This window comes from Silurus meridionalis, chromosome 24 (genome assembly GCF_014805685.1).
Source record: "Silurus meridionalis isolate SWU-2019-XX chromosome 24, ASM1480568v1, whole genome shotgun sequence".
Lineage (NCBI taxonomy): Eukaryota > Metazoa > Chordata > Actinopteri > Siluriformes > Siluridae > Silurus > Silurus meridionalis.
Window position 1 is genome coordinate 14571548 of NC_060907.1, and position 26181 is coordinate 14597728.

Here is a 26181-nt window from a genome sequence, read left to right on the forward strand (position 1 = left end):
CATATATATTTGTAAATTTTATCATAAACACAGCTGCAGAGTTTCAGTGTGGTTTGAAGCACCACAAGGCCAACAAGGGAACTTGTGTTTGCTCTCATGTCCATGCTAATCAGTCCAGTTCTGTTATCTTAATAGCCATCTATAAATCACATATGAAAACTATAAAAGGATGTTAAGGTAATCTAAGGTGGGACTCAGGGCGTAACAAATTTCATGCTTTAGATTATTCCCCAAATGGAGTAAAAGCATGTTTTTCTGGTATCAAATATAAATGTTAAGGAAGCTGTTTGATCCACCCCCCATACTAAAAAGCACATTGTTTAAATTTCTTGCTGGAAAGTCCCAGCTGAATCAAGGGGCTTAAACTCGGATGTCGTGACATTGATCTGCAGATCTGGATAAACTTCATAAACAATGTTCTAGAATAAATTGAATCATTGAATTTCAAGCATGGCCATAGGCTTTTATGTTATGTACACCAGTTCCATAATTAACAGTACATAACTTACTGTATAAAATAAACAAAGACAAACAAAAAACCCAGGAAAATATTAATATACATGCACATTTGTGTTTGCCGCATATGGATGTGCATTGATGATGAGTCAGACTTTGACTCATGGGAACTTTCATTAAAAAACAGCTTATCTAAAAAAAAAAAAACCAACAAAGATTTACTGGAGCGTAATTTGCATTTCCTTTACCATTGCATGCACATGATTGAACCCCCAAACAATGGTTTTCAACACCCTCTGAAATGTTTTGTGTGAGTTTTCTTTTGAATGCATATTTGGCCAAGGCATAGCTTCCCTCCTTGGCTTGCATTCCTTTGAATTTCATCATGCTTCCCCTTCTATAGTTCCATAAGTTCATTTCACAGAGGCAGCTGGAATATCGCTAGCGACCCAAGACGAATGATCTTGAGGACAGACACAACTAGAGTCGATTAGAAATGGCAACGCTCAACGTAAAACTCTGGAGAAGAATGCATGCAAAATATCCTCTAATTATCTGAGGCAACACTCTGAGGAATGTCTGGTTCCTCGGCAACAACCGCTGTTCCTCTCAAACAAGTGGCTTCTTTCATAACAAACTCAACACTGGGTGCATCTGTGGTGTGGCACTAATGCATTCAAAAGTCTTTCATTTTTACATTATCTTTAGCAGATGCTTTTACAGACAGCATAATGCGGCCATTACGATTGGCTATAATTTCAAACACAAACATTGTCTAATAAAAGGTCATTTTATGAATTATTTATCATTGATATCGGTGATGTTTTGGGTGCAATAATTTTTCAACCAAACCCACATCAAAGACCCGCACCAGGAGACAGCAAAATATATATTCCAGGGTGGCAAGCTTGGCAAATCTAATCTTTGAGGACGTCTGAATATCCCTTAAATATCCCTTAGATACAAACCTGTGGCGCATTTGATTCCCTTAATTTATCAAGTGTACGCTTCACTTATTTCCATGAAAGCATGGCCTTTCCCACTATAAATCAACCCTGCCGCTAGAAACTTTGATGCCCAGACTAGGAACAATCCTAGTGTTCATTGGCAGAATGGATTTGTCCCATTTTTCTGTCTGAAGCTCCCTTGAGAAACAACACCCTGTGCTTTTTATGAGAAGAACTGACACTGTCTTGGGCCAAGCTCATAAACCCTAACCACTTGCCTGTTTGCACGCAATCACAGATCATCCTCTTAACCCTTTCAAACACCTCCCCCTGCAAGGCTCCCCCAAAGCCCTTCATTGCAAAGCCACTTTGTGAAGCTGCCAGAGTTTTCCCATGCTCTCCCTGTTGGCCCTGACTCATGCATGACTCATGCAGAGAAGTGTGGGGGAATTTTTCTTGTACCTTGATGAGTACTGGAGCAACCCCTGACACCCTCCACCCATTCAAACTTCCATCCAGCATGACATTCTGCAGAAACATCTGGAAGGACACTAAAGTGACACTGTCCATATGGCACAAAGCACTTCCCGTTTGTAGAGATAAGGTTATATGGTGTAACAAGGCTTCATGAGAAGAAAAGGGCAGATGTTCTCAGCTTTTGAAAAAAAAAATCTCCTATGTAAAATAAATAGCTTTGGGAGTGCTCCTTTATTCGAAGAATTTCTCTTATGCACAGAAGTTAATCATTCTAGCATAGTTCTTTGGGCAACTGGTTTTATGGGACATTTTATAGACAGCTGGCTGGTGTCTATTTCTGTGATATATTTCAATATTTTCAAATTCGAAGGTCAAACCCCTGTATTTTTTCATTCCAAAATATTCCTGTTGTTAACAAAGAAACCACACGAGTTTCCTTGGGCTGCATTAAAAAGTTGTTTCTATCTGAAGTGCAAGTAGCATACAATTTTTTAAGGTGAAAGTGGTAGCTCAGTAGTTAAGGTTCTGGGTTACTGATTAGGTGACCCCAACTTCCTAACATCATTGTGGTATGCAAAGAATAAATTTCACTGTAATGGCAAAAAGCCTTTTTATTTCTAACTCATAAAAGAGGAGACTTTAGAAGCATATGATTTATAAAATGTACAGTCCACAATGCAATTGTAAATGAGTGAATGCATTAACAGCTTTAAATCAATGTGAGTTGTATTTATGCAAATGTGAATCAATCTCAATTTAGGAAATTTTGAAGTGGCTGAAACTGTAAAGTGGGCCGTATGGTCTATCAGGGGGTAGGGCTGCAGCCTTAAAGCTCCAGGGTCCTGGGTATCATCCTATGCATTGTCAATGTTTGATTGTTGTTTCTGTGTTTTTTTTTCCTGAGTGTCCAAGCAGTTTTCCTCTGGGTTCTCAGGTTTTCTTCCACCTATCAAAAACATGCAGGTGGACTGTTTGCACTAAATTGCCCCTAGGTGTAAATGAGTGTATGCATGCACAGGATAAAGTAGTAACTAAAGAGGAATATATGAATTTACCTTTTCAATGATCGCATATATTTTGCATGCTATGATATATGTTTATGCTGAAATTTACAGAAATAAATAAATACTTCAAAACTTTTATACATTTTGCACTAAAAAATGATTCCTAATGAGCAAGTCAGAGGTGACGGTGGAAAGGAAAAACAGTTGGAGATGAAAGAACAGCTAGAGTTGATATGAGGAAGAAACTTTGAGAGAACCCATCCATATCTGATTTATTTAGTTCTTACTGTATTCTGGATATGTATTAAATATTTAACATGAAATCAATTTTGATCAAGTTATTAACTTAACTATGTACCGGCACTGGCCACACAGCCCCACAGCATGATGGAACCTCGCCCAAATTTTACTGTGGGTAGCAAGTGTTTTTCTTGGAACGCTGTGTTCTTTTGCCGCCATGCACAACTGTTATGGCCCAATAACCGAATAAATCTTTGTTTCATCAGTCCACAGCACCTTATTCCAAAATGAAGCTGGCTTGTCCAAATGTGCGTTTGCATACCTCAAGCGACTCTTGTGGCGTGTGTGCAGAAAAGGCTTATTGCGCATCACTCTCCCATACAGCTTTTCCTTGTGTAATGTGCGCTGAATTGTTGAACGATGCACAGTGACACCATCTGCAGCAAGTTGATGTTGTAGGTGTTTGGAGGTGGTCTGTGGGCTGTTTTTGACCGTTCTCCCCATCCTTCGCCTTTGCCTCTCCAATATTTGATGAGGCCTGCCACTTCTGGCCTTAACAAGAACTGTGCCTGTGGTCTTCCATTTTCTTACTATGTTCCTCACAGTGGACACTGACAGCTTATTTCTCTGTGATAACTTTTTGTACCCTTCCCCTAAACCATAATGTTTTCAGGTCATTTGAGAGTTGTTTTGAGACCCCCATGTTGCCACTCTTCAGAGGAGACTCAAAGAGAATACCAACTTGCAATTGGCCACCTCAAATACCTTTTCTCATGATGGGATGCACCTGTCTATGAAGTTCAAGGTTTAATGAGCTCACCAAACCAATTGTGTGTTCCAATTACTCAGTGCTAAGTGGTTACAGGTATTCAAATCAACAAAATGGCAAGGGTGCCCAAATTTATGCACCTGTCTAATTTCGTTTTGATGCATATTGCGCATTTTCTGTTAATCCAATAAACCTCATTTCACTACTGAAATATTACTGTATCCTTCAGTTATTTGATAGATCAAAATGAAATTGCTGATCCAAATATCCAAATATTTATAAATGAAAATCATGGACATTGTCAGAGGTTCCTAAACTTTTGCATACAACTGTATTTGATTAATGAATACATATTTATAACAAGTTCAATTTAGAACTCTTAAGCTTACACCTTGGTTTGTTTCAAACATTTCGGGCTTTCAAAAAACTTTTGCCCTATTGGTGGGGAATTATGAATATTTCATACAGAAATTGTCTCAAACACTGCCAGCCAGGATTCCAGGAGAGCCTACCTGGACCTGCTCATTGGGTGGGAGAGGATGCCGCCTTGATTTAAGCCACACCAACTAAATGCTGCGATCACTGAACTCAAATATTTTAACAATCCTTATTCAATCCCTATCTTTTCTGCCTCTCTATCCCCCTTTTTGTCAAGTTAAACATGCTCCATAGGTACCAGTGACCAGTGTTCCTGTCCTTTTCTTCTCTTTGACTCTGCCTGATCTGCCTGACCTCTGGATAGAGTTATTTTCAACTTGAGCCCACTCTGTGCAGCTGAGGATGGTCCCACTTGAACAGCCTAAAGATCCATAAAGTTAAAGAGCAACTCTATGAGGATGTATTTGAACTGTAAATAATATTAACAGTCTACTACAATGGCTCAGGACCACAGGGTGCATGAACAGTTTTGCATTTAAGTGCCAATCACTGAACAGTACACCTCAACAATGATGGAACTGTGATGAATGGACATTCGGTGCCACCCAGATGAGGATGGTCTCCCTTTTGAGTCTGTTTCCTCTCAAGGCTTGTTCCTGATGCCATCTCAGGGAATTTTTTCTCACCACAGTTGCCACTGGTTCGCTTATTCGGGATAAACTTAATTATAAGGAAGACACTTATAAGCACTACACTTATTCATTGTTTTACAGAACTTTATAACTGCTTGAGATAATGTCTATTGTTAAAATGGCTATACAAATAAAAGTGAACTGAGTAACTGCAGATAGCCTTTTCCTCCAAACATATTAGGCTGCCCTGTGATACAGTGGCAGGGCTGCACATGACTCTGAGGAAGCATGTGTTACTTCTCACTGTCCCTGTTTGGCAGCTATCATGCAATAGAAAACTGACCAGTGGGTGGGAAATAACAATTTGGCATTTGACAAAAAGGCATAAAAATCTAGGGGAATAGTAAAGAACCCTTAACTGCCTCCCTAATACAAATTCATCAGATTTGCAAGAACACTTCTATTTTACAAGCATTGCAGTAAAAAATAATGGCCTCACAAACGCTTTTAAATTAACACCTGAATCGATTAAAAAATACACAAACTGTGTATAGTCGAGAAGAAACATCGGACTGAATATGTAGTTTTACAGTTGTATAATGTGGATACAAAGGGGGCTATAATACTGTATAAAGTGATCTTTTAAATTACAGTATAACTTAGATATATATAGAATATCTAATGTTTACTTTGTATGTATAAAACAAATATAATGAGTAAAGCATGACTATATTATTTGTATGTTCCTCATTATGAATGAAGCCTCACACATTTTATCTAGAAACTGATACAGGCTGAATCTGACCTCTAGGTTCCTGGTTTAATAGGCCTGACCTAGAGGACTTGAATAGAAATCAGATCCTCAAATTATTTGTTTTGAGCAAGTTCCCATGGCCTAAGAATTTGACAGAAGATTTGCCAAAATATTTGTGGTTTTTCCCAATTTTTCTATACCAAGCCCAGGACCAATTAACTGAGACTGTGCAGTTCCTGGTCCAGTGCACAGAAATCATAGCTCTTTTATCTTCAGATGTTTTTGATCAAATAAAAAAAATCAAATCAAATCAAATTTTATTTGTCACATACACATACATACAGAGTACGACATGCAGTGAAATGCCATTAAAGTAAAAGCCATTTTATTCAAAATATAAGTTTATGTATCAAAGTACTCAAAGGCGAATTTCAATTAGGAAGGAACTGAATATACAAGACAAAACAAATAACATCAGAAAAACTAAACTATTGTTAGGTGAGGGAGATGAGGCAGAATTGGACAAACATTAGGACATTCAGGCCAGAAGGACATGCCAAGATGTTGAGGCTGGACAGAGTAGGCGGGTGAGAATGCAAATGTGCAGGCTTTAGTGCTGCCATGGTGACTAAAGCAGTAGCCCATAACAGAACAGGCTTTCATGGGATCACAGTGTCGCCCACCACTGTGCTGGGGGTTAAGGTCGCCATCAGGGGTCAGAAATCCCTCTCATTCTCTTCATCCTCTTCCTTGTTTCAATCTCTTTCCTGTGCAGGACTCTCATTAACTGTACAAAAGAAAATTTGTTTCCCTGGATTGTGTTGCACCTTTGATTTAGCAAAGGAGGGAACATCCGTTTTTTGTCAATAGATAGATGGATCAGAAACATTTTCTAATGCATGTGCATAGCGAATTTTTCTCCCACAAGACATTTTGATATTATTACATTTCCCTATAATAACTTTATATCAGTAACGTCTACATTTGTCTACAGGCCACATATTTACAACTCCCCTTAAGACCCAAAGCAAAGTCCCTAAGGACATATTGCATGTTCTTGACCCTGGAACACAAGAAAAACCTAAATAAGGAAAATAATGGCCATGGGAAAGCCATTTTTGCTTACATCACTTTCTGATCATTGCCCAGCTGTGTAATGAAGTCACATTCCTCCATTTCTTTCCTGATTTACTAAAAATGATCTAAAATCACTACACACTAATCAAGTGAACCGATAATAATTTCATATTAATTTAGTAATATTTATATAATATGTATATTAATTTATTATTAATAGTACAGTGCATCTGGGAAAGTATATTTTTTCAACAATTTTGTTATGTTACAGCCTTCAAAATGGATTCAATTCATTTTTTCCCCTCAAAATTCTACAAACAATACCCCATAATGACAAAGTGAAATACGTTTTTTAAAATGTATTACAAATAAAATAAGTCTTCACAGCCTTGCTCAATAATTTGTTAAAGCACATTTGGCACTAAATACAGCCTCAAGATTTTTTTGAGTATGATGCTACAAGCTTGGCACACCTACTTTTGAGCAGTTTCTCCTATTCTTCTTTGCAGAACCTCTTAAGCTATATGATAGCCATTTTCAGATCTCTCCAGAGATGTTTATTCGGGTTAAAGTCTGTGCTCTGGCTGGGCCACTCAAGGACATTCACACAGTTTCCCATTGCCACTCCTTTATCATCTTGGCTGTGTGCTTAGGGTCGTTGTTCTGTTGGAAGATGAACCATTGCCTCAGTCTGAGGTCCAAAGCGCTCTGAAACAGGTTTTCATCAGGGATGTCCCTGTACATTGACTAGTTTCCCAGTTCCTGCCACTGAAAAGCATCCCCACAGCATGATGCTGCCACCACCATGCTTCACTATAAGGATGGTATCGACCAGGTGATGAGCGGTACCTGGTTTCCTACAGACATGACACTTGGCATTCAGGCCGAAGAGTTCAATCTTTGTTTCTCATAGTCTGAGAGTCCTTTAGGTGTTTTTTGGCAAAAAGAAAGGACAGAGCAGACTCTTTCTGCTGAGGAGACTAAGGTCTTTTGGAGTGCAGGGAGAGCTACTGAAGAACTTTTTTGACTCTGTGGTGGCCTCAGCCATATTCTATGGTGTGGTCTGCTGGTGGAGCAGCATCCCTAATGCAGAAAGGAAGAGATTGGACTAGCTGATCAGGAAGGCCAGCTCAGTCCTGGGGATTCCTCTGGACACTGTACAGGAGGTGGGAGAAAGGAGGATGGTAGCCAAACTATCATCACTGCTGAAGAACTTCTCTCACCCCCCCTGTATGAAACAGTTTAATCTCTGAGCAGCTCCTTCAGTGACACACTGTTACATCCTAAGTGTCTGAAGGAGCGATACAGACAGTCTTTTCTCCCTGCTGCTATTAGACTTTACAATCAAACTGCTTTCAGTGAACCAGTCCCCATAATACACACTGTTATTACTGTTTAACCGCAATAATAACAATAACAAAGTATTTTAAACAACACATGTGTAATAACAGAAATTGTAATACCGTGCAATATTACCTGTGTGCAATATGTCTGTTAGCATAACTACTTACTCGTGGTCTCTTTTTTTCTTCTTTGTATTTATACATTGTGTTGTGTATATACTGTATACTACATTGTCTTGTTCTTTTATATATTTGCATTTCTTATTGTTTTATATTGCATTTCTTTTTCTTTGCTGCTGTAACAGAGAAATGTCCCCACAGTGGGACGAATAAAGGTATATCTTATCTCGATAAGATATATTGTATTTCTTTCATATTTACAAGTTGGACAGTCATAAAAAGCATTTCACTATATGTCATATTCTGTATGAATATGAATGTGACAAATACAATTTAAATTTTTAATTTGAGCTGTGCTCATTGGGACCTTCAATGCTGCAGAAATTATTCTGTACCATTCCCCAAATCTGTGCCTTGAGACAATCCTGTCTCGGAGGTCTGCAAACAATTCCTTGGACTTCATGACTTGGTTTGTGCTCTAAAATGCACTGTTATCTGTGAGACCTTATAAAATTCATGCTCAAATAACTGAATTTTCCACAGGTAAACTTCAATCAAGATGTAAAAACATCTAAAGGGTAATCAATGAACCAGGATGCACATGAGCTCAATTTTGAGTGTCATGGAAAAGGCTGGAAATACTTATAAACGTGATTATTTTATATACTTGCCATTTTCTAAGCATTTTGTTATGGAGTTAAGTGCTAGCCCAATGCCCACCCTCCTCCTTTCACAAATGAGCAACCATGGGGGGTTAAGGGCCTTGCTCAAGGGCCCAAGAGTGGCAGATCGGATCTCAAACCCATAACCCCCTGATCCAAATTTCAATGCCTTAACCACTAGGCTACCACCTCCCCTGTATGATATAGTAGTATGTAATTGTATATAATACTAGATAGTATGAGAATCAGAATCAGGTTTATTGGCCAAGTGTGTTTACACACACCCCAGGAATTTGGTTCCGGCCGTTAGTAATTTTTAAAGTACAGACATAAATAATACTACACATTTAGTTTGGACTATACAAAACAGACAAAACAAAACAGACTATAAGAGACAATGCAGACAATGTGAGACAATATACGAGTATTAAATAGGGATACAGAGATCAGTAATGTAAATAAATTGAGAGTGCATGGTAATGCAAATAACAGTATTGTGTGTCAGGTACGATAAAGGGTTACTTTAAAACTTGTATACAACATACAGCAGCAATAGTGTGTGTAGTATAGTGTAGTGTGTTATTATAGTAGTACATAAATAGATATATTTGTATAGTAGTATATAATAGTATATTTGAATTTATAATGATAATATAATTGAATATAAGTAGTATATCGTATGAGATTCAGTATAAGTGAATACACTGTCCAAATCTACCTGGTTAATGAATTTTTTGGGACTTGGCCACTGGCTTGATTGTTTGTCCATGTGCGCGGTCACGTGGTGTTGAACCGCAGCCTGAGAGCGCGTCTCACTTGTCTTTGCCTCCACCCGCTCCAGCGCCGCACATGCCCGAACTCAGCTCCTTACACTGCACAATCCCCGTCAGGAAACCTTCATGGGAACACGGGGACGAGATGAACTCCGAGGAAGAATGGAATGAGAGACACGACGTCACCTTTCCTTCCCATGCATCATCTCTTTAAGCGGATTTTCTTACCAATAGCTCATCTGTCTGTGGGACCCTGAGCTACAGGTGAGAACTGCACTGAGATTTAACTACTTTCATCCATTGGTTGTATTTGTCAATCTGTGACAATGTGTTTGTTGTTGTTGACCACTAAGGGCTGGCAGAACCAAATAGTACAAGTATAAATAGTATAGTATAATACAATTTTCATGTGCATGATATCTGATTGGTCTCTTAAGTGCAAATGAACAATAATTTCATTTTAATCAGCTTGAACTATATCCAGTATATAAATATTACACTAATCTGTGTATTGCATAAGAGAAAATTGACTTCTTATATATTATGAGGTTTAAATAGCAAGAAATAGAGTGTGAGTGTATATTCATGATAAGTCTACAAACTACAGTATATAGTTTGTATATGTTTATTAATTATTGATATTGAAGCTGAGTTTGCATACTATTAATATGCATTCTATACAGTGTTTTATGTTTGTGTTGCGTCGAAAATGTTAATAATTTAGGAGATGGAAGCGAATTTCCGAATGTTTTTTTTATATTTTTTAATAACTTGCGTGCTCAAACTAACTGCAGCATGGTGAACCTTTGACCATCCTGCTTGGTATATATTTGCCAGATGTCTTCTTCAGACACTGCATTCTTCAGATCAGATCTCTGCTGGGGTGAGGATTCCATTGGATTCATGGGGTTGCAATATGTTTTATATGCGAATGCAAATGTCTGCCAATCAATCAATCAATGATTGCAATATAACATGGAAAAATGTCTTTAATACATTGAATTTTATCAATTATACTACAAGCAGGCTTGAAATATTTTTTTTGTTGGGGCAGTAATTAAACATGAAAAGAGGCTTATAAAGTCCTTAGGTTTATGTACATCATCTTGTGCAGACTTGTGAAGACCACAAATATAGCTATCTGTAACTTATGTTTATTGCAAGCTTTTTTTAATATTAGCTCAATACCAAGAAAGAGGTACAGTGCATAAGTAAACTATTAAAATATTTTAAATGTAGCTTCATGCCAGTGGTACATTATTATGGAAGGACACCCACTCAACTTCAATACATTAGAAAAGTAGGGTGGAACAAATCAGGATGGGACCTGAAAAAAACGTCTTTGAGAGACCACCATGCTAATTAGACACGGACCTACAAGGGCCAGTGCGTAAAAGGAAATGAGCAAATGTATTAAAAGATTTTCTTTGCTTCTGATTTTGAGGTGGAAATGTTTGTTATTAAATTCTGTGACGGCTTAGTATTCGAAGCGGACTGTTGATCTCGTCTTCCACAAGACCGGTGGCTAAAAATAACAGCACTCAATCAGTTCAATTTTTTTTTTTTCAGTCGTCTCAACATCCAACTCTAAACAGTGTTCTCTGCTGGCTTGCCTGATTAAAAATAATAATTTAATTAGAACAAGAAGGGGAACAAGACAAACAACTGGCTTTCTCTGAGAAACAGTGAAATATTCAGTAAGAAATACCTGGTCAGCTGAACGTAGACAGAGAAGCCAAAGAATGTATTATGTTTAAAATTTGTATATTTCTTTTATCTGAAATGATAAGATACTGTAATCAGTGCTCAAATTGATGGGGAGCTGGGGGGATCTTGGACCCCCCCATAAGGCATTAGGGACCCCCCCATGACAAGGACCCCCATGTTACACAACAACTAGAGACCCCACACAAGACTTGACTCAAGTCGAGCACTAATTGTAAGCAAAATTTAACAACAAAATGTCTCTCATTGTCTCATTCCTATTTGTCTCCTCAGTTCTGTACCAGCATGGCGTCCATGCTTTATCCTCTCCTGTTCCTTCTGCTTCCCTTACTTCATGTTCAGTCAAGCTCCCATCAGAAGCCCCAGTGGCCTTTGCAGCGTGTACCAGTAGTCCTTCCTCAACAGATTGAGGAGCGTCCTCCCCCTCATTTTATCGGCCCAGCTCATCTGGAAGTGACCTCTTCCTGCGGTCCAGAATGTCACAAAAAAGCCCCAGCACCGAGCTACTGGGACCTGCGGCGCTTCCTGTCCTACGAGACTCTCCACTCAAATGGCCAGCTGACTGAGACAGTTGTGGGAATCTACGGCTTCAACCCGAACACACTACAGACTCCTGCAACTGAGCAGGGACGTTCCAGGGCCAAGCGCCAGATCTTTGGCTACGATGGTCGCTTTAGCATTGTGGGACACGACTTCCTCCTGAACTACCCATTTTCAGCTGCTGTAAAGCTGTCCACCGGGTGCTCCGGCACACTAGTGGGTAACCAGCATGTCCTTACTGCAGCCCATTGCATCCACGATGGAAAGAACTACGTCAAAGGTACGCAAAGGTTGCGCGTCGGGTTTCTGAAGTCACGGCAAAAGGACGCGCTGTCCAATAACAGCACTAACAACAAGATGAAGTTCCAGTGGATCAGAGTCAAGCGTACGCACGTGCCCAAGGGCTGGATAAAGGGCAATGCTAATGACATTGGCATGGACTACGACTACGCTCTCTTGGAACTCAAGAAGGCTCACAAGCGCAAACACATGAAGCTTGGAGTCAGTCCTTCTGCCAAGCAACTGCCCGGCAAGCGCGTGCAATTCTCTGGCTTTGACAACGATCGACCGGGCCAGCTTGTCTACCGATTCTGTAAAGCTGGGGATGAAACCTATGACCTCCTGTATCAGCATTGCGATGCTCAGCCTGGTGCTAGCGGCTCTGGCGTTTATGCACGGATGTGGGATCGCCGGCGCCGCCGCTGGGAACGAAAGGTGATCGGGATCTTTTCGGGACACCAGTGGGTGGATCTCAACGGTGCTGCCCAGGAGTTTAACGTAGCAGTGCGCATCACTCCTCTGAAATATGCCCAGATCTGCTACTGGATCAAAGGGAACTATGTGGACTGCAGAGAAGGCTAAACTCCAGCTGTACACCTGGATTCATTCAAATGGAGTTTAAACACCTATGAATACATGAAACACTGGCATGTAAACACTGAAAAACTTAACACTCCCATTCACACTGTAAATATACCGTTCTACATCCTTATCAATAGTTACTTAACCATATAACTTGGCAGTCTTCTTTCAGTTGGTTTTTACAATCGCATCTTTGATAACGGCGAATAAAAACTGCTTCAGTCTTTCCATTGGAGCAAAACGGCAAACAATTGTGAATAGAGGGAAAAAAATGAAAGCAGCAGAATGGAAAGATCACCAAAGATGCTTTTTTTGTTGTTTTAAATGACTCCTTTAGTACAAAGCACTGTAGGTTTCAAGCCTTTGTAAGCGTTTTCATTGCTTGTGACAGACTGAACTCCTGTTTAACCAAAGGTGCTTAAAAAAAATCTCCAAGTCAATCGTACAGTTCTTTTGCTACTGCGTGAACGCCATGTGATGGCATGTATTTTTTTTTTTTGTCTGTTAGCGCCCCCTTGTGGCCGAATATATATTACTTCAGACGCCCACAATTTTCAAAAAATGGTCGATGGAACTTTCTTACACTGAACACAGGGGTTTTCCTTAGAAATAAGTACTTGGAGATACGGATTATATATACTTTAAAATGTTATACACCAATATCAGCACCTAAAGCACTTTGAAATTACTGACTTCTTTTGTCTTTAACAGCTTTGTATGCGAAATCATTCTGTACTATACAAATGTTTATTAAATAGAAAATTGCATTCTAAATTGCAAAAAAAATGCTAAATACTTTATTACAAAACAGAAATAAGGACCCTTTTAACATCACACTTAAAGAAATTCAGGGTATTTATGATGCATGTTTAAGTAAGATCTATTTAAGCACAGAAATAATGTGCGTACATTTTAATCATGTGACTATGATGCAATGCCTTATACAAACCTTCAGGCAAAAAATAACATACCATGTGGACAAAGCTATTAGGACACCTGACATTTCCAAGCCATATTTGGTTCTTCCACACGCTGTTACAACAAATTTGTACAGGATAGCATCACAATGATGAAACTGTAATGAATAGATAACAGGTGCCACCCAGATGAGGATGCGTTCAAGGATTTTTCCCATCTCAAGGAGTTTTTCCATTGCGCCGGCTCGCTCAGCGGATAAACTGGAATGAATAAAAGACTAACGTACATTGAAATTTGTATTCCTAATCTATTTATCTTCTATTTTTATAAGCTGATTTGGAAGAACATGCATTTTTAAAAGCGCTATACAAATAACATTGAATTAAATGCCCATGTACACACACTGAGCTCCATGAAGATATGGTTCACATGGGTCGGAGTGGAAGACCTCCTGCTATAGAGCTCTGACATGAACCCTAGTGAAACACTTTTGGGATGAATATCAATACTGACTGCACCCCAGGCTACTCACCTCACCTACATCATCAGTACCTGAATTTTACTAACACCCTTGTGAGCAAATCATCCCAAATCTCTAAAACGCACTCCAAAATCTAGTGGAACATCTTCCCAGAAGAGTGGCGGTTATTATAACAGCATACGTGGACTCTATGTGGAATGGGATGTATGAAAATAACACACAATTATTTATGGTCTGGTACAAAACCATATAAAGTAAAACCCCGTTGGACGAGCATAATTCGTTCGTGAAAATTGCCCCAGAAGAATTAATGTAAAAGCGATTTAATCCGTTCCGAGACCTCATTCGATCGCTTATTTCTGCACTTGAAAAGTATTTGGTGCCTATTTTAACAAACAAATACACCACAAATGACTGTATTGACATAAAGAAATACATTATTAATAAGATAAAATACTGTAATAAACAAAGATAAATGAATAAAAATACAGTACCATACTGTAAACATCATTTAACACTTACCCATGTGGTAGTGGTTGATTGCGAGTGTGAGATGGTGGTGGATGGTGAGAGAGGAAGGAAGGACAATCTCCTTCTCTTGACCTTCTCTTTATTCTTCACTATGGTGCTTATGGTAGAGCTAGACACCCCATACTGCAGACATAGGTCACGAGTACGCACACCAATGCGTTGAAATTGGTTTCAATGGTAATACTATTTACTTTCTTTTGTCCCCCAGCACCATCACTGGCTTTCTTGGGAGACATTTTTCAAGATTTCTAGCGAAATAAAAATAGAACAAAAAGTTACGTTTTTGCTGCACTGAACAACGAGAGCGACCGAGTGACACGAGATCAACCCTCAGCCGAAAGCAAGGAACCGACAGTGTGGGTTTGCTCGTGCCTTCGAAATTTGCTCGCAAAATACGGTAAAAATTAGCGAGCAAGTTCGCTCGTATCTTCTTTTGCTCGTACTATTAGTTGCTCGTACAACAGGGTTTTGCTGTAGTGCAATTTTCTTTATCAAGCAACACACGCACACACTGGAAAACAATGGGAGACGTTTTCTTGTTTTATTCTGGATTCCATGGCATTCTGAAATAATGCTGCATTGTGTCGAATACTGCAAGATTAACAGACTATGGCCCCTCACCAAGCAGCTATGCAGCCACAGCCATAAGCCATGTTGGAAATAATGGCAATGGAAGGCTCCAATAGCATCCTGGGATTTGGCACAGAGATGAGCATAAATAAACAGGAAACAAAAAGTGGTATCTACTAAGCTTCAAAAATGCTGTGGCGGCAGGAAAAAAGAAAAAAAAAAAATAATAATTATGCACCGATATCACGCTATTAACGGTTAATCATCATAAAATACAGTAATGCAATGAAGAGAAGTAATACAGCATTCACTATACATGATTGAATTTTATCGACTTCGCAGACCTCTGCGTCGAGAGCAGACAGCTGAACTCCACTCATGACCAGATAGGTGGGGTGGGGGGGTGGGGTTTTAAGAGCATCTTTGGCAAAAAACTGGATGTTGTGTGGGACACGTGCTTTAAAATAATAGTAAAAAAAAACTAAACAAAAAAAATAAAGCATGGACGCTTCTCTTCGTCTGCGCCTATTTTTTTTCCCCCCCACCATTTCATTTTTTCCAAAAACTTTTTCCATAGTGGGGAAGAAACGACATCACGTCATGCAAACGTAATGCCCTTTTGCGTTCGTTCATGTAACAGTATACAAAATAAAATATTTTCTTAAATAGATAGAAACAGTTGCAGGAAAAAATAGAACCGTATCAAAAGAAATACCAGCTGGAGTTCACAGTCATTTGATAAAACGCCCCTGAACAGAGCACACGTCACTGGGACTTGAGGCCCATGCCGTTGCTGTTCAGAGGGTACGAGTAGGCTTTGCCCAGCACGATGCGGTCCCGCAGCAGCTTAAACAGCACGTAGTAGTTGCAGAAGAGAATGAGGCCTAGCGAGAGCGTGTGGTTCCAGCGCTCGGAGCGCAGCAGTGAGTACAGCTGGTAGAGAACCACGCTCGACTCGATCCCGATCAGAAGGTTCAGGATCCGCAATGGCTTATGGAACAGGAACTGCGGAGGAATGGAAGGATTTTACTTACGTTTTCTGTTCAAGATATTATGTGCATCACGTAGCAATTGCATTACCTCATGAATAAACACCTTTTTAATATAACTGAATAAACACACTCTGGCTACTTTCAGTCTGTAATTGAGCACAAGGCCGGCTTTATGGTTAATCTAAAGCCAAGATGAAAACCCTCAAAGATACTTGCATAATGGGCATAAAGGAAAATGAGTCTTGAGTGGCGTATTCATCAACAGGCATAAATGCTGCTTTCCACAAGGATTCTCTATGTAAAAACAATGTTTTGTAGAAAAGATGTTGGTTCAAGGTCTCAGGAATCAGTTCTGGATCAGGATCACCTGCATGTTTGTGCAGTTTTCTAATCAGCCAAATCATGTGGCCTCAAAGCACTGCATATACTAATACAGATACAGGTCAAGAGCTTTAGTTTATCTTCATTCCATACATCGGAATAAGGAAGGAAATGTGATCTCGGTGGCATTGACTGATGGTGCCAGGTCTAGATTTCCCACTGGTCCCAAACACTCAATATGAGCTGGCAGGCAGACTACTGTAACTAAATCACTATTTATAGAAGCAGTAAACAAAAGAACATCTCAGAACGTACAATATGCTGAACCCTGAAGTGATTGGACTACAACAGCATCTTCGACAGTCAAGTTTGACTGGGTTTTTTATTGTGTCAAAAGATTCCAAGCGAAAATGAACCAAAGCTCTCCTAAAGCTTTTCATTAATCCACCTGTAGCTGCATGATTTTTTTTTTTTGCACTGATACCACATAATTAACTGATTCAAAGCTTTGTATTGGTTTTTTAACTTCACGTATGAATAATTTACACTGCATATCCAAATTTCTTTATTTTCCCTCTTAAAAAACACAAAACTGTCCATGGATTTTGATTGTCTTAATATTAAATATTAGAATGTAATTAGATTGTCCCATTAGTAAAAAGTGGATTCTGAAAATTCTGAAATACTATTACTACTTAAAATTATTATTATAGTATTGTTTCCAATGTACTAAATATTCTAGTCTAAAAAACTTTAATGCTGAAAAGAAACATTCAGTGAAGTATGTGAATTTAATTAATATATATATATTAATTAAATTCATAGACATTCAGTGAAGTATGGCAAAACAATAAAAAAAAAAAATAATTTGTTTTTTTTCCTATTTCTTATTATTTAATTTTATGTAGTGTAAAGACTACCAGATTAATCAAGTTACTACAAATAATTACATCAATTTACTGATCTCACATGATTTTTTTCCACATGGGTGGAATGTCGGGTAAGGTGGATGAGAATGTTGGGTAAGAATGTCTGTGAGGTGGGTCAGAATGTCGGGCGAGGTGGGTGAGAATGTTGGGTAGGAATGTCTGTGAGGTGGATCAGAATGTCGGGCGAGGTGGGTGAGAATGTTGCGTAAGAATGTCTGTGAGGTGGATGAGAATGTTGGGTAAGAATGTCTGTGAGGTGGATAAGAATGTCGGGCGAGGTGGGTGAGAATGTTGGGTAAGAATGTCTGTGAGGTGGGTGAGAATGTTTGGTAAGAATGTCTGTGAGGTGGGTGAAAATGTTGGGTAAGAATGTCTGAGGTGGGTGAGAATGTTGGGTAAGAATGTCTGAGGTGGGTGAGAATGTCGGGCAAGGTGGGCGAGAATGTTGGGTAAGAATGTCTGTGAGGTGGGTGAGAATGTCGGGCAAGGTGGGTGAGAATGTTGGGTAAAAATGTCTGTGAGGTGGGTGAGAATGTTAGGTAAGAATGTCTGAGGTGGGTGAGAATGTTGGGTAAGAATGTCTGAGGTGGGTGAGAATGTTGGGCGAGGTGGGTGAGAATGTTGGGTAAAAATGTTTGTGAGGTGGGTGAGAATGTTAGGTAAGAATGTCTGAGGTGGGCGAGAATGTTGGGTAAGAATGCCTGTGAGGTGGGTGAGAATGTCGGGCGAGGTGGGTGAGAATGTTAGGTAAGAATGTCTGTGAGGTGGGTGAGAATGTTGGGTAAAAATGTCTGAGGTGGGTGAGAATGTCGGGCGAGGTGGGTGAGAATGTTGGGTAAAAATGTCTGTGAGGTGGGTGAGAATGTTGGGTAAGAATGTCTGTGAGGTGGGTGAGAATGTCGGGCGAGGTGGGTGAGAATGTTGGGTAAGAATGTCTGTGAGGTGGGTGAGAATGTTAGGTAAGAATGTCTGGTGAGGTGGGTGAGAATGCCGGGTGAGGATGGTAAGAATGCCGGGTGAGGATGGTAAGAATGCCGGGTGAGGATGGTAAGAATGTCAGGTGAGGATGCCCGGGTGAGGATGGTAAGAATGCCGGGTGAGGATGCCCGGGTGAGGATTTTAAGAATGTCGGGTGAGGATGGTAAGAATGCCGGGTCAGGATGGTAAGAATGCCGGGTCAGGATGGTAAGAATGCCGGGTGAAGATGCCCGGGTGAGGATGGTAAGATTGTCGGGTGAGGATGGTAAGAATGCCGGGTGAGGATGCCCGGGTGAGGATGGTAAGAATGTCAGGTGAGGATGCCCGGGTGAGGATGGTAAGAATGTCAGGTGAGGATGACCGGGTGAGGATGGTAAGAATGCCGGGTGAGGATGGTGAGAATGCCGGGTGAGGATGGTGAGAATGCCGGGTGAGGATGGTGAGAATGCCGGGTGAGGATGGTAAGAATGCCGGGTGAGGATGGTAAGAATGCCGGGTGAGGATGCCCGGGTGAGGATGGTAAGAATGTCAGGTGAGGATGCCCGGGTGAGGATGGTAAGAATGCCGGGTGAGGATGGTAAGAATGCCGGGTGAGGATGGTGAGAATGCCGGGTGAGGATGGTGAGAATGTCAGGTGAGGTGGGTGAGTGAAAAGTAATACTAAATAAGAACCTAAAAGCCCTAAAAAACTTAATAAACCTAATACAATTTATTCAAGTGTACGGTTAGAAAAAAAAACCGCTCGCTGATGTAAATATTATACAAACTTGACTGAAAAAAAGCAAAAGCTACTCACATAAAATCTGGCGTGTGAGACGTCAGAGGGCAAGGCCACGTTATATGGCCCTACGGCCTTGTAAAGACAGCGACTGTGTCTCACTAACACACCCTGAGGCCAGATTGTGTTCTCTGACCACCTAAAAAACAAACCAAGCATACATGACCTTTACAGCTGAATATGTGATGTGACATGCTTGATTTAAAAAAAAAAAAACCCAATGTTTATTGTTAATACCAATTCATTATACTACTTATGAACACAAATCTTCGTTGCTGTTATTCACACTCACGTGTGTTGTGGTGCGTTGCTGTAGGAGCCATGCTCGAGCCTCTGCCAGCGGCCCAGATGTGCAGCTGAGCGGTGCAGCAGGTCGCAGTAGCTCGGAGGGAGCAACTGACTCATCAGCATTACGAACGCATTGATCCACACCATGATCAAGTGCTCACATGACCAGCGCATATCGTAGTACTGCGTTTTCTGTGAGCACAAAACGCACACGATGCGTATTTATAACTCGCAGCTCTAATAAACGAAGCGGATTTACGTCTATATACTAAGAGTTATTACCTGGACGAAACAGAGGGGTAAGAAGGCCACGTAGTAGGCACTGAACAGCGAATTGAACAGCACCTCTTTGATGCGACGGTTGAAGTCGCTCTTGAGTTCCTCCACCTCGCTGCGTATGAGCTCCGGAGAGGGCGGGCACGTGTGGGCGGGGACGTGGGCGGGGCTGAAGAACTGCTCGCGTAGATTCTCACGCACGAGCGCTAAGAAGTCTTTGGGTCGCTGCAGGGAGCTGTCTGCTCCATCCTGCTCCGGGAACGAGCAGTCTGGCGCGGTTTGCTGGCTTCGGCCCTCTTGGTGAAAGCAACAGAGCGGCACGTAGACGCCAAACCTGAGGAGAGAAAAACGTGTGTATTATAAATATTCTAATAGTTTTAAGGTGTAGAGTCATGCAGAACTGCATTTTTAAATAAATTAGCATATTCAATATTCAGCAACATTCGGAATGAACTACATAGAATCATGATGAGATATGGGGAAAAGAAGGCTGAGGATGAAGCCACCAGAGAGAAGAAAAGAGGAAGGCCAAGAATGAGGTTTATGGATGTAGTGTAGAAAGACATGCAGGTGGTTGGTTTAAAAGATGTAGAGGACAGAGTGATATGGAGATACAGATGATCCAGCACAAATCGCAGGAGGTGCTGAAGACTTCCAGGACCCGTTCCAGAAGTGGCACTTTGGGAGCGCTATATTGCTGTGCAAGGGGACTATTTTAACTTGCTTTTAAACAGGGCTACTGTTTCAAAACCTTTTAATTCCACCTCATATTAATGAGTATGCTGGACTTGCACATCTGTTCAGTTCAGCTCACTACTACTGATCGAAACATTTGCAGAGGCAAAACATTTTGCCTGGATGAAGTTCCACAGATAAAAATCCAAATCCATGGATATGCTTCAGCATAATTTTTTCAAAACTTTCCAAGAAATCTAGGGAAATAAATGAGCACCCAAATATTGAGAATCCCTGCATTTACTCAACAGCAGCTAAATTTGAAGTCATTTACCCTGTATTTTACTGGAACAATTTTTTGTACATGCGTTTGGGGATCATAAAAGTTCATCAGCACAACGCCGCTCTATCACATGACTTCAGAACACATGGGAGACAAGAGAAACAGAGAACTGCTTCAAATATGAAAAACAGCTCATGATACTCAAGTCGAGTGGTTTATGTGAGGTTCAGTCTCCAACTCCATATTGGTAAAATCAGATCAGATTCGTACTCTGACACAGACACTGACGTAGGTCTCTTTTAGGGCTGTAATGTTTCCTCAAGTATTTCGATTACAAAAATTCATGAAGGAAATTATTTTGCCTCAATGTTACGTTTAGTCCATTTAACTCACTGTGTTTCCCACGGACCATTTTTACTGACGCACCACCCGCTAAACTCTGGAGCGCTCTGGACAGGGAACACAGAAGACGCTGCAGAATGAAAAATGGAGGAACGAAGAGAAAACAACGATGGGTGAGGAGATGATTCATGTGGAAGCCCGTTTCCGCCACATTAAATAAAAAGTTTGCCTTATTTCAAAATTTTCAAAATGTATTTCTTTATCGCAAATCCAAGGTTTTTTGTTTTTTTTACATCACCCCCTCTGTAGTGCCAAAAATCTTTACACATTGAAAATTAAATGGTCCACAATCAATAGAATCACATGGTATAAAGTAAAACTCAGACTCCAATCCCTGGAGAGAACTCTGTCTAACAATCAGCTCTGGAGGAGACGGAATCAAGCAGATGAGCCTTGTTTATACACCAACAGCTTTAAACCTCAGGCCCACAACGTGGATGCACCAGAAATGTCGGATGTTTACGAGGTAAAAAAAAAAAAAAAAAAAAAAGTCAGAAATGCGAGGAAAAAAGTTGGAATTGGGCAAACGTTTTTTCTTTTAATTTTTTTATGGAAAGGAAACGGGTTTCCATAGAATTCAGGCCAATGAGACAAAGTTTCTAATAAATTTTTATTTAATTGAATAATTATAAACTAAAAAAGAAAACACAGTGCATTAACTTATGTATATATTTATATTTCCTTTTTTTTATGTCATTTGGCAATTAAAGTGCACTAAAGGGGTTCAGTTTTCACAAATATTCTTGTAGGCAGTTTCAGCAATAAAAATTATTTTATGTAACTTAAAATCAATTTTTAGGAAACTTGTCTTAATTTCTCTTGTATAATTAATCGTTGGGCATTAACCTGTTTCAAAGAAACTCTTACAGCCAGATGGAAAAAAATCAGAAGTTTTGTTTTTCTTTGCAAAAATTCATAATGATAGTTGTGTCTGCACTGGAGTGGCTGAGAAGTAGAGACATGCGCTCCTGCGGGACCCAACGCAAACGAGTGCGGTGCGGAACAGGATGTGATGGGTGAATGGGGGTGTGCAGAATGACAAGACTTAGGGGGTCCCCAAGATTATTTTAGTAAAAAATATATAAATTACACAACAACTGGGACCCCCCCATAAGAATTGACTTAATTCGAACACTGGGTAAAATACTCATGTGTGTGGGTTTCAGGAGAGTAAGAACTTCGTGTGACTCCCGCAAAATTGTAAAAAAAAAAAAAAAAAAAAGTAAAAATAAACAAATAAATAAATAAAATCAAATAAACTATGTAGCTCCTGCACAAAAGCAACAAAGGCAATTCCAGTGCTCCAGATATTCATCATTGAAGAAAAAAAAACCATACAACACAACATTTTTTATTTACAAGATATCGTTTCAGCTGGTGTTCTATGTTCTGAAAAGTTCCTTGTTTATGTCCATGTTCATCATTTACATAAAAGGTCAAACGCAAAAAAGACGGAACATGTTTGTTAATTTTCCGTTTCTTTTTCATTCAAATTCAAAAAGGAAGCAAGAAAAAAACAACAAAAAAAAAACCCTAAAAAAAGCAGAATAGCAGGAAGAAGCAGTCAGTGCAGTGAAAATAAAACTACTTATACATTTTACCTGCGGGTTTTTGCTTTACCTGCGGGTAAAATGTGGGACGTTTTTTGCAGGTGCAGGACTGTAAGTCATGTGCAGGTCTCTACTAAGAAGGTCCGCTGTCATTTTTACAGTACGAGAGCGGCCTCTAGAGGCGAACCATATCATTAACTAAAGTTAACAGATAAAATGAAAATTTACTTAATTTAAAAATGTATTAGCAAATAAAATTAAACAATAAACAAAACTTCTAAAGCATTTATTAACCCGTTACAGATGGAATCTTACTTTAAAGTGTTAACATCACATAAATCCAGTCATGCGTCAAATGGAATCTTTAAATGCCTTCCCGAAGTCCAGAGCATTGAAATAACAATTATTAAAATTTTCGTGAAAAAGTTCAGTAGTATTTTACAAGAAGTGATATGTTTATGTATGTGTTATGCATGTATGTATAATCCATTATCTGCAAACCGACTATCGGTCGACCGCTAGCTGAAACATCATCTTTTTGCTTGTTGTTCTGATACTTTTGCTTATTTCCATTCAGGCAGGCTGAATCATTTTATTTTATTTTTATGACTGCCTGGGAGCATAATAAGAAAATTTAACTAATTCTAAATAGTTTTACCACTTTTTAAATAAATAAATAAATAAATAATCAGTAAAATCTTTAATAAAGCCTGTGTGTAGGTCTGCATTTTCCCCATGATTTATTCAAATGCTAAGATTTATTTTGGAATCAAGAAATCATCATAAACCTGGTTATAAAAGTAGAAAAAAGATTTTTGCCATTGTAACAATTCTTGAGCACACACTATTGACACTCAGTTTAAGTGGATCAAAACTCAAAAAAATGCCCACTTTTTCTCAGACGCTACAAAATTCACATGGCCAAATGACATTAGCTTTGTGATTGGTAAGAATTACCTGAGATTGGAGATGCCCAAATGAAAAAAAAATAAATAAAAAATGCAGATAAAAGTCCTGAATTCTTGCTACCACACACAATATTAGTTGTAGATTACAGATTATATGGTTTTTACTTGCTGGCAGTTTTTTTCACATTTGTCACATCAGTCTTATCACATTTGTATCCAACAGTATGAACTTTGCTCCCCATGTTGTTTAATGTTGCCCCATAGTCTACAAATTAAAGTCTAAAAACTGACTGGAGGTCGGTGACTTGCCAAGATGTAGGCCTGTGTCCTGTGAAACAAAACCGATAGTTCAGCAGAACTAGAACTGAGGACTGAATACTAAATGTTCACGCACCACTGTCAGAAAGTCTGATTGCATTAGATACCAAATACTAGTGAATAAAATAACAACTGTGTTTGTTTTGTGGCCCATAAATTGAGCCATGAAAGAAATACACTACAGTTTGTAGACACCTGTTCATAACAATTAGTATGTGCTTTCTGTAATTCCCATTCTATATTTAGACTCCATTTTCAGTTATAATAACCTCCACTCTACTTAGATGTTGTTCCACTAGATTCTGGAAAGGGCTTGTGGAGGTTTCAGGTACTGGTTCATTGAGATGAGGCCTGGGGTGCAGTCAGTGTTCCAACAAAACAACTTATCTCAAAGATGTTCAGTAGGGTTGAGGTCAGAGCTCTAGAACAGGCCACACAAGATCTTCCACTCCAACCCATTTAAACCATACCTTCATGGATCAGGCTTTGTGCACAGGGGCATTGTCATGCTGGAAAAGGTTTGGGTCTCCTTGTTGAAGTGAGGGGAAAAAATGTAATGCTACTGATTCCAAAGACATTCTATACAATTGTTGTACCTCACATGGCTGGAAAATCTGATCTCCCAATTTTTTTGTTCATACAGTGTATAATAAGCTAACGTTCTAGCTACGCCTAAGGGAAACAATGGGTGCATGATCCGCCCGTTGAAAGATCACATTTCCAAAATCAATGTTGTGCCATGTCTTCACATGATACATCAATACAAGTGGAGTCTGGTAAGCATAAAAATATTACAACAGCAAGTTTTTTTTTACCTCAGTGACATATCTCTATGGTTAGCTCATCTATATTTAGTGGGAAAATACAAAGGAAGGAATGTCATTTGCATTCGAACACAAAATGGAAGCATAAAAACAATCTTCCTTTATACAATTAGGTGGCGGTAGCAAAATTAAAATGTCTCTAATTGGAGGAATGCTTTATATTATTATTTTCAAAATTAACACTCTCCAGTTCGCATTGGAGGGTATGAGCTATCCAAAAAAGTGCACTCCCCAATAGACTGAAATATCAGCCAACAGACACATGAATGAAGTAATTCAGATCAGATCAATGTATATGAAGAGTATTTTAAAGTCTAATGGTGTCAAATAAAATCCATCAATGAACAGGTAGGTGTGACTGCACAAGCATATGGACATTACTGACACACTTCACGAGGAGGGGAAGCCATAAAACATTCATTGCCAGAGAAGCTGGCTGTTCACAGAGTGCTGTATCCAAGCATGTTAACAGAAAGATGAGTGGAAGGAAAAAGTGTGGAAGAAAAAGATTGCCAATCGACCGAGAGAACAGCAGCTTTGAGAGGCTTGTCAAGCAAAATCAATTAAAGAATTTGGGTAAACTTCACAAGGAATGGACTGAGGCTGGGGTCAAGGCATCAAGTGCCTCCACACACAGACGTGTCAAGGAATTTTGCTACAGTTGTTGTATTCCTCCCACTCCTGAACCACAAACAACGTCAGAGGCTTCTTAAACGGGCTAAAGAGAAGTAGAACTGGACTTGCCCAGTGGTGCAAAGTCCTCTTTTCAGATGAGAGCAAGTTTTGTATTTCATTTGGAAACCAAGGTCCTAGAGTCTGGAGGAAGGGTGAAGAAGCTCATAACCCAAGATGCTTAAAGTCCAGTGTTGTTTCCACGGTCTGTGTTGATTTGGGGTGCAATGTTATCTGCTGGTGTTGGTCCACTTTTTTTTTTTTTTTTTTTTAAACCAAATGCACTGTACCTGTTTGCCAAGATATTTTAGAGCACTTCATGCTTCCTTCTGCTGACCAGCTTTTTAAATATTCTTATTTCATTTTCCAGCAGGATTTGGCACCTGCCCACACTGCCAACAGCACCAGAAGTTGGTTAAATGACCATGGTGTTGGTGTGCTTGACTGGCCAGCAAACTCACCAGACCTGGTAAGTAGAGTGCTGTATCCAGGCATGTTAACAGAAAGATAAGTGGAAGGAAAAGTGTGGAAGAAAAAGATGTACAACCGACCAAAAGAAACAGCAGCTTTAAGAGGCTTGTAATGCAAAATCAATTCAAGAATTTGGGTGAATTTCATAAGGAATGGACTGAGGCTGGGGTCAAGGCATCAAGAGCCACCGCACACAGACGCGTCAAGGAATTTAGCTACAGTTGTTGTATTCCTCCCACTCCTGAACCACAGACAACG

The 26181-nt window shown here is 39.6% G+C and overlaps 2 protein-coding genes across 2 annotated transcripts in view; one reads left to right on the plus strand and one right to left on the minus strand.

The window, feature by feature from the left end:
- The first annotated feature begins 9671 nt into the window (after positions 1–9671).
- Positions 9672–13532, plus strand: LOC124378666 (serine protease 23-like). Its single transcript, XM_046838419.1, has 2 exons — positions 9672–9896; positions 11631–13532. The coding sequence occupies exon 2, from the start codon at positions 11643–11645 to the stop codon at positions 12756–12758; it is 1116 nt and encodes a 371-aa protein (XP_046694375.1). The 5' UTR covers positions 9672–9896; positions 11631–11642; the 3' UTR covers positions 12759–13532.
- A 1683-nt stretch (positions 13533–15215) lies between these two features.
- Positions 15216–26181, minus strand: part of tmem39a (transmembrane protein 39A) — a 31586-nt gene continuing 20620 nt past the window's right edge. The window contains exons 6-9 of the mRNA XM_046838402.1: positions 19827–20154; positions 19549–19736; positions 19275–19395; positions 15216–16263 (exon numbers count right to left, since the gene is read on the minus strand). Coding sequence (XP_046694358.1) covers positions 16024–16263; positions 19275–19395; positions 19549–19736; positions 19827–20154 — 877 coding nt within the window. The 3' untranslated portion in view covers positions 15216–16023. The remainder of the gene's footprint in view (positions 16264–19274; positions 19396–19548; positions 19737–19826; positions 20155–26181) is intronic.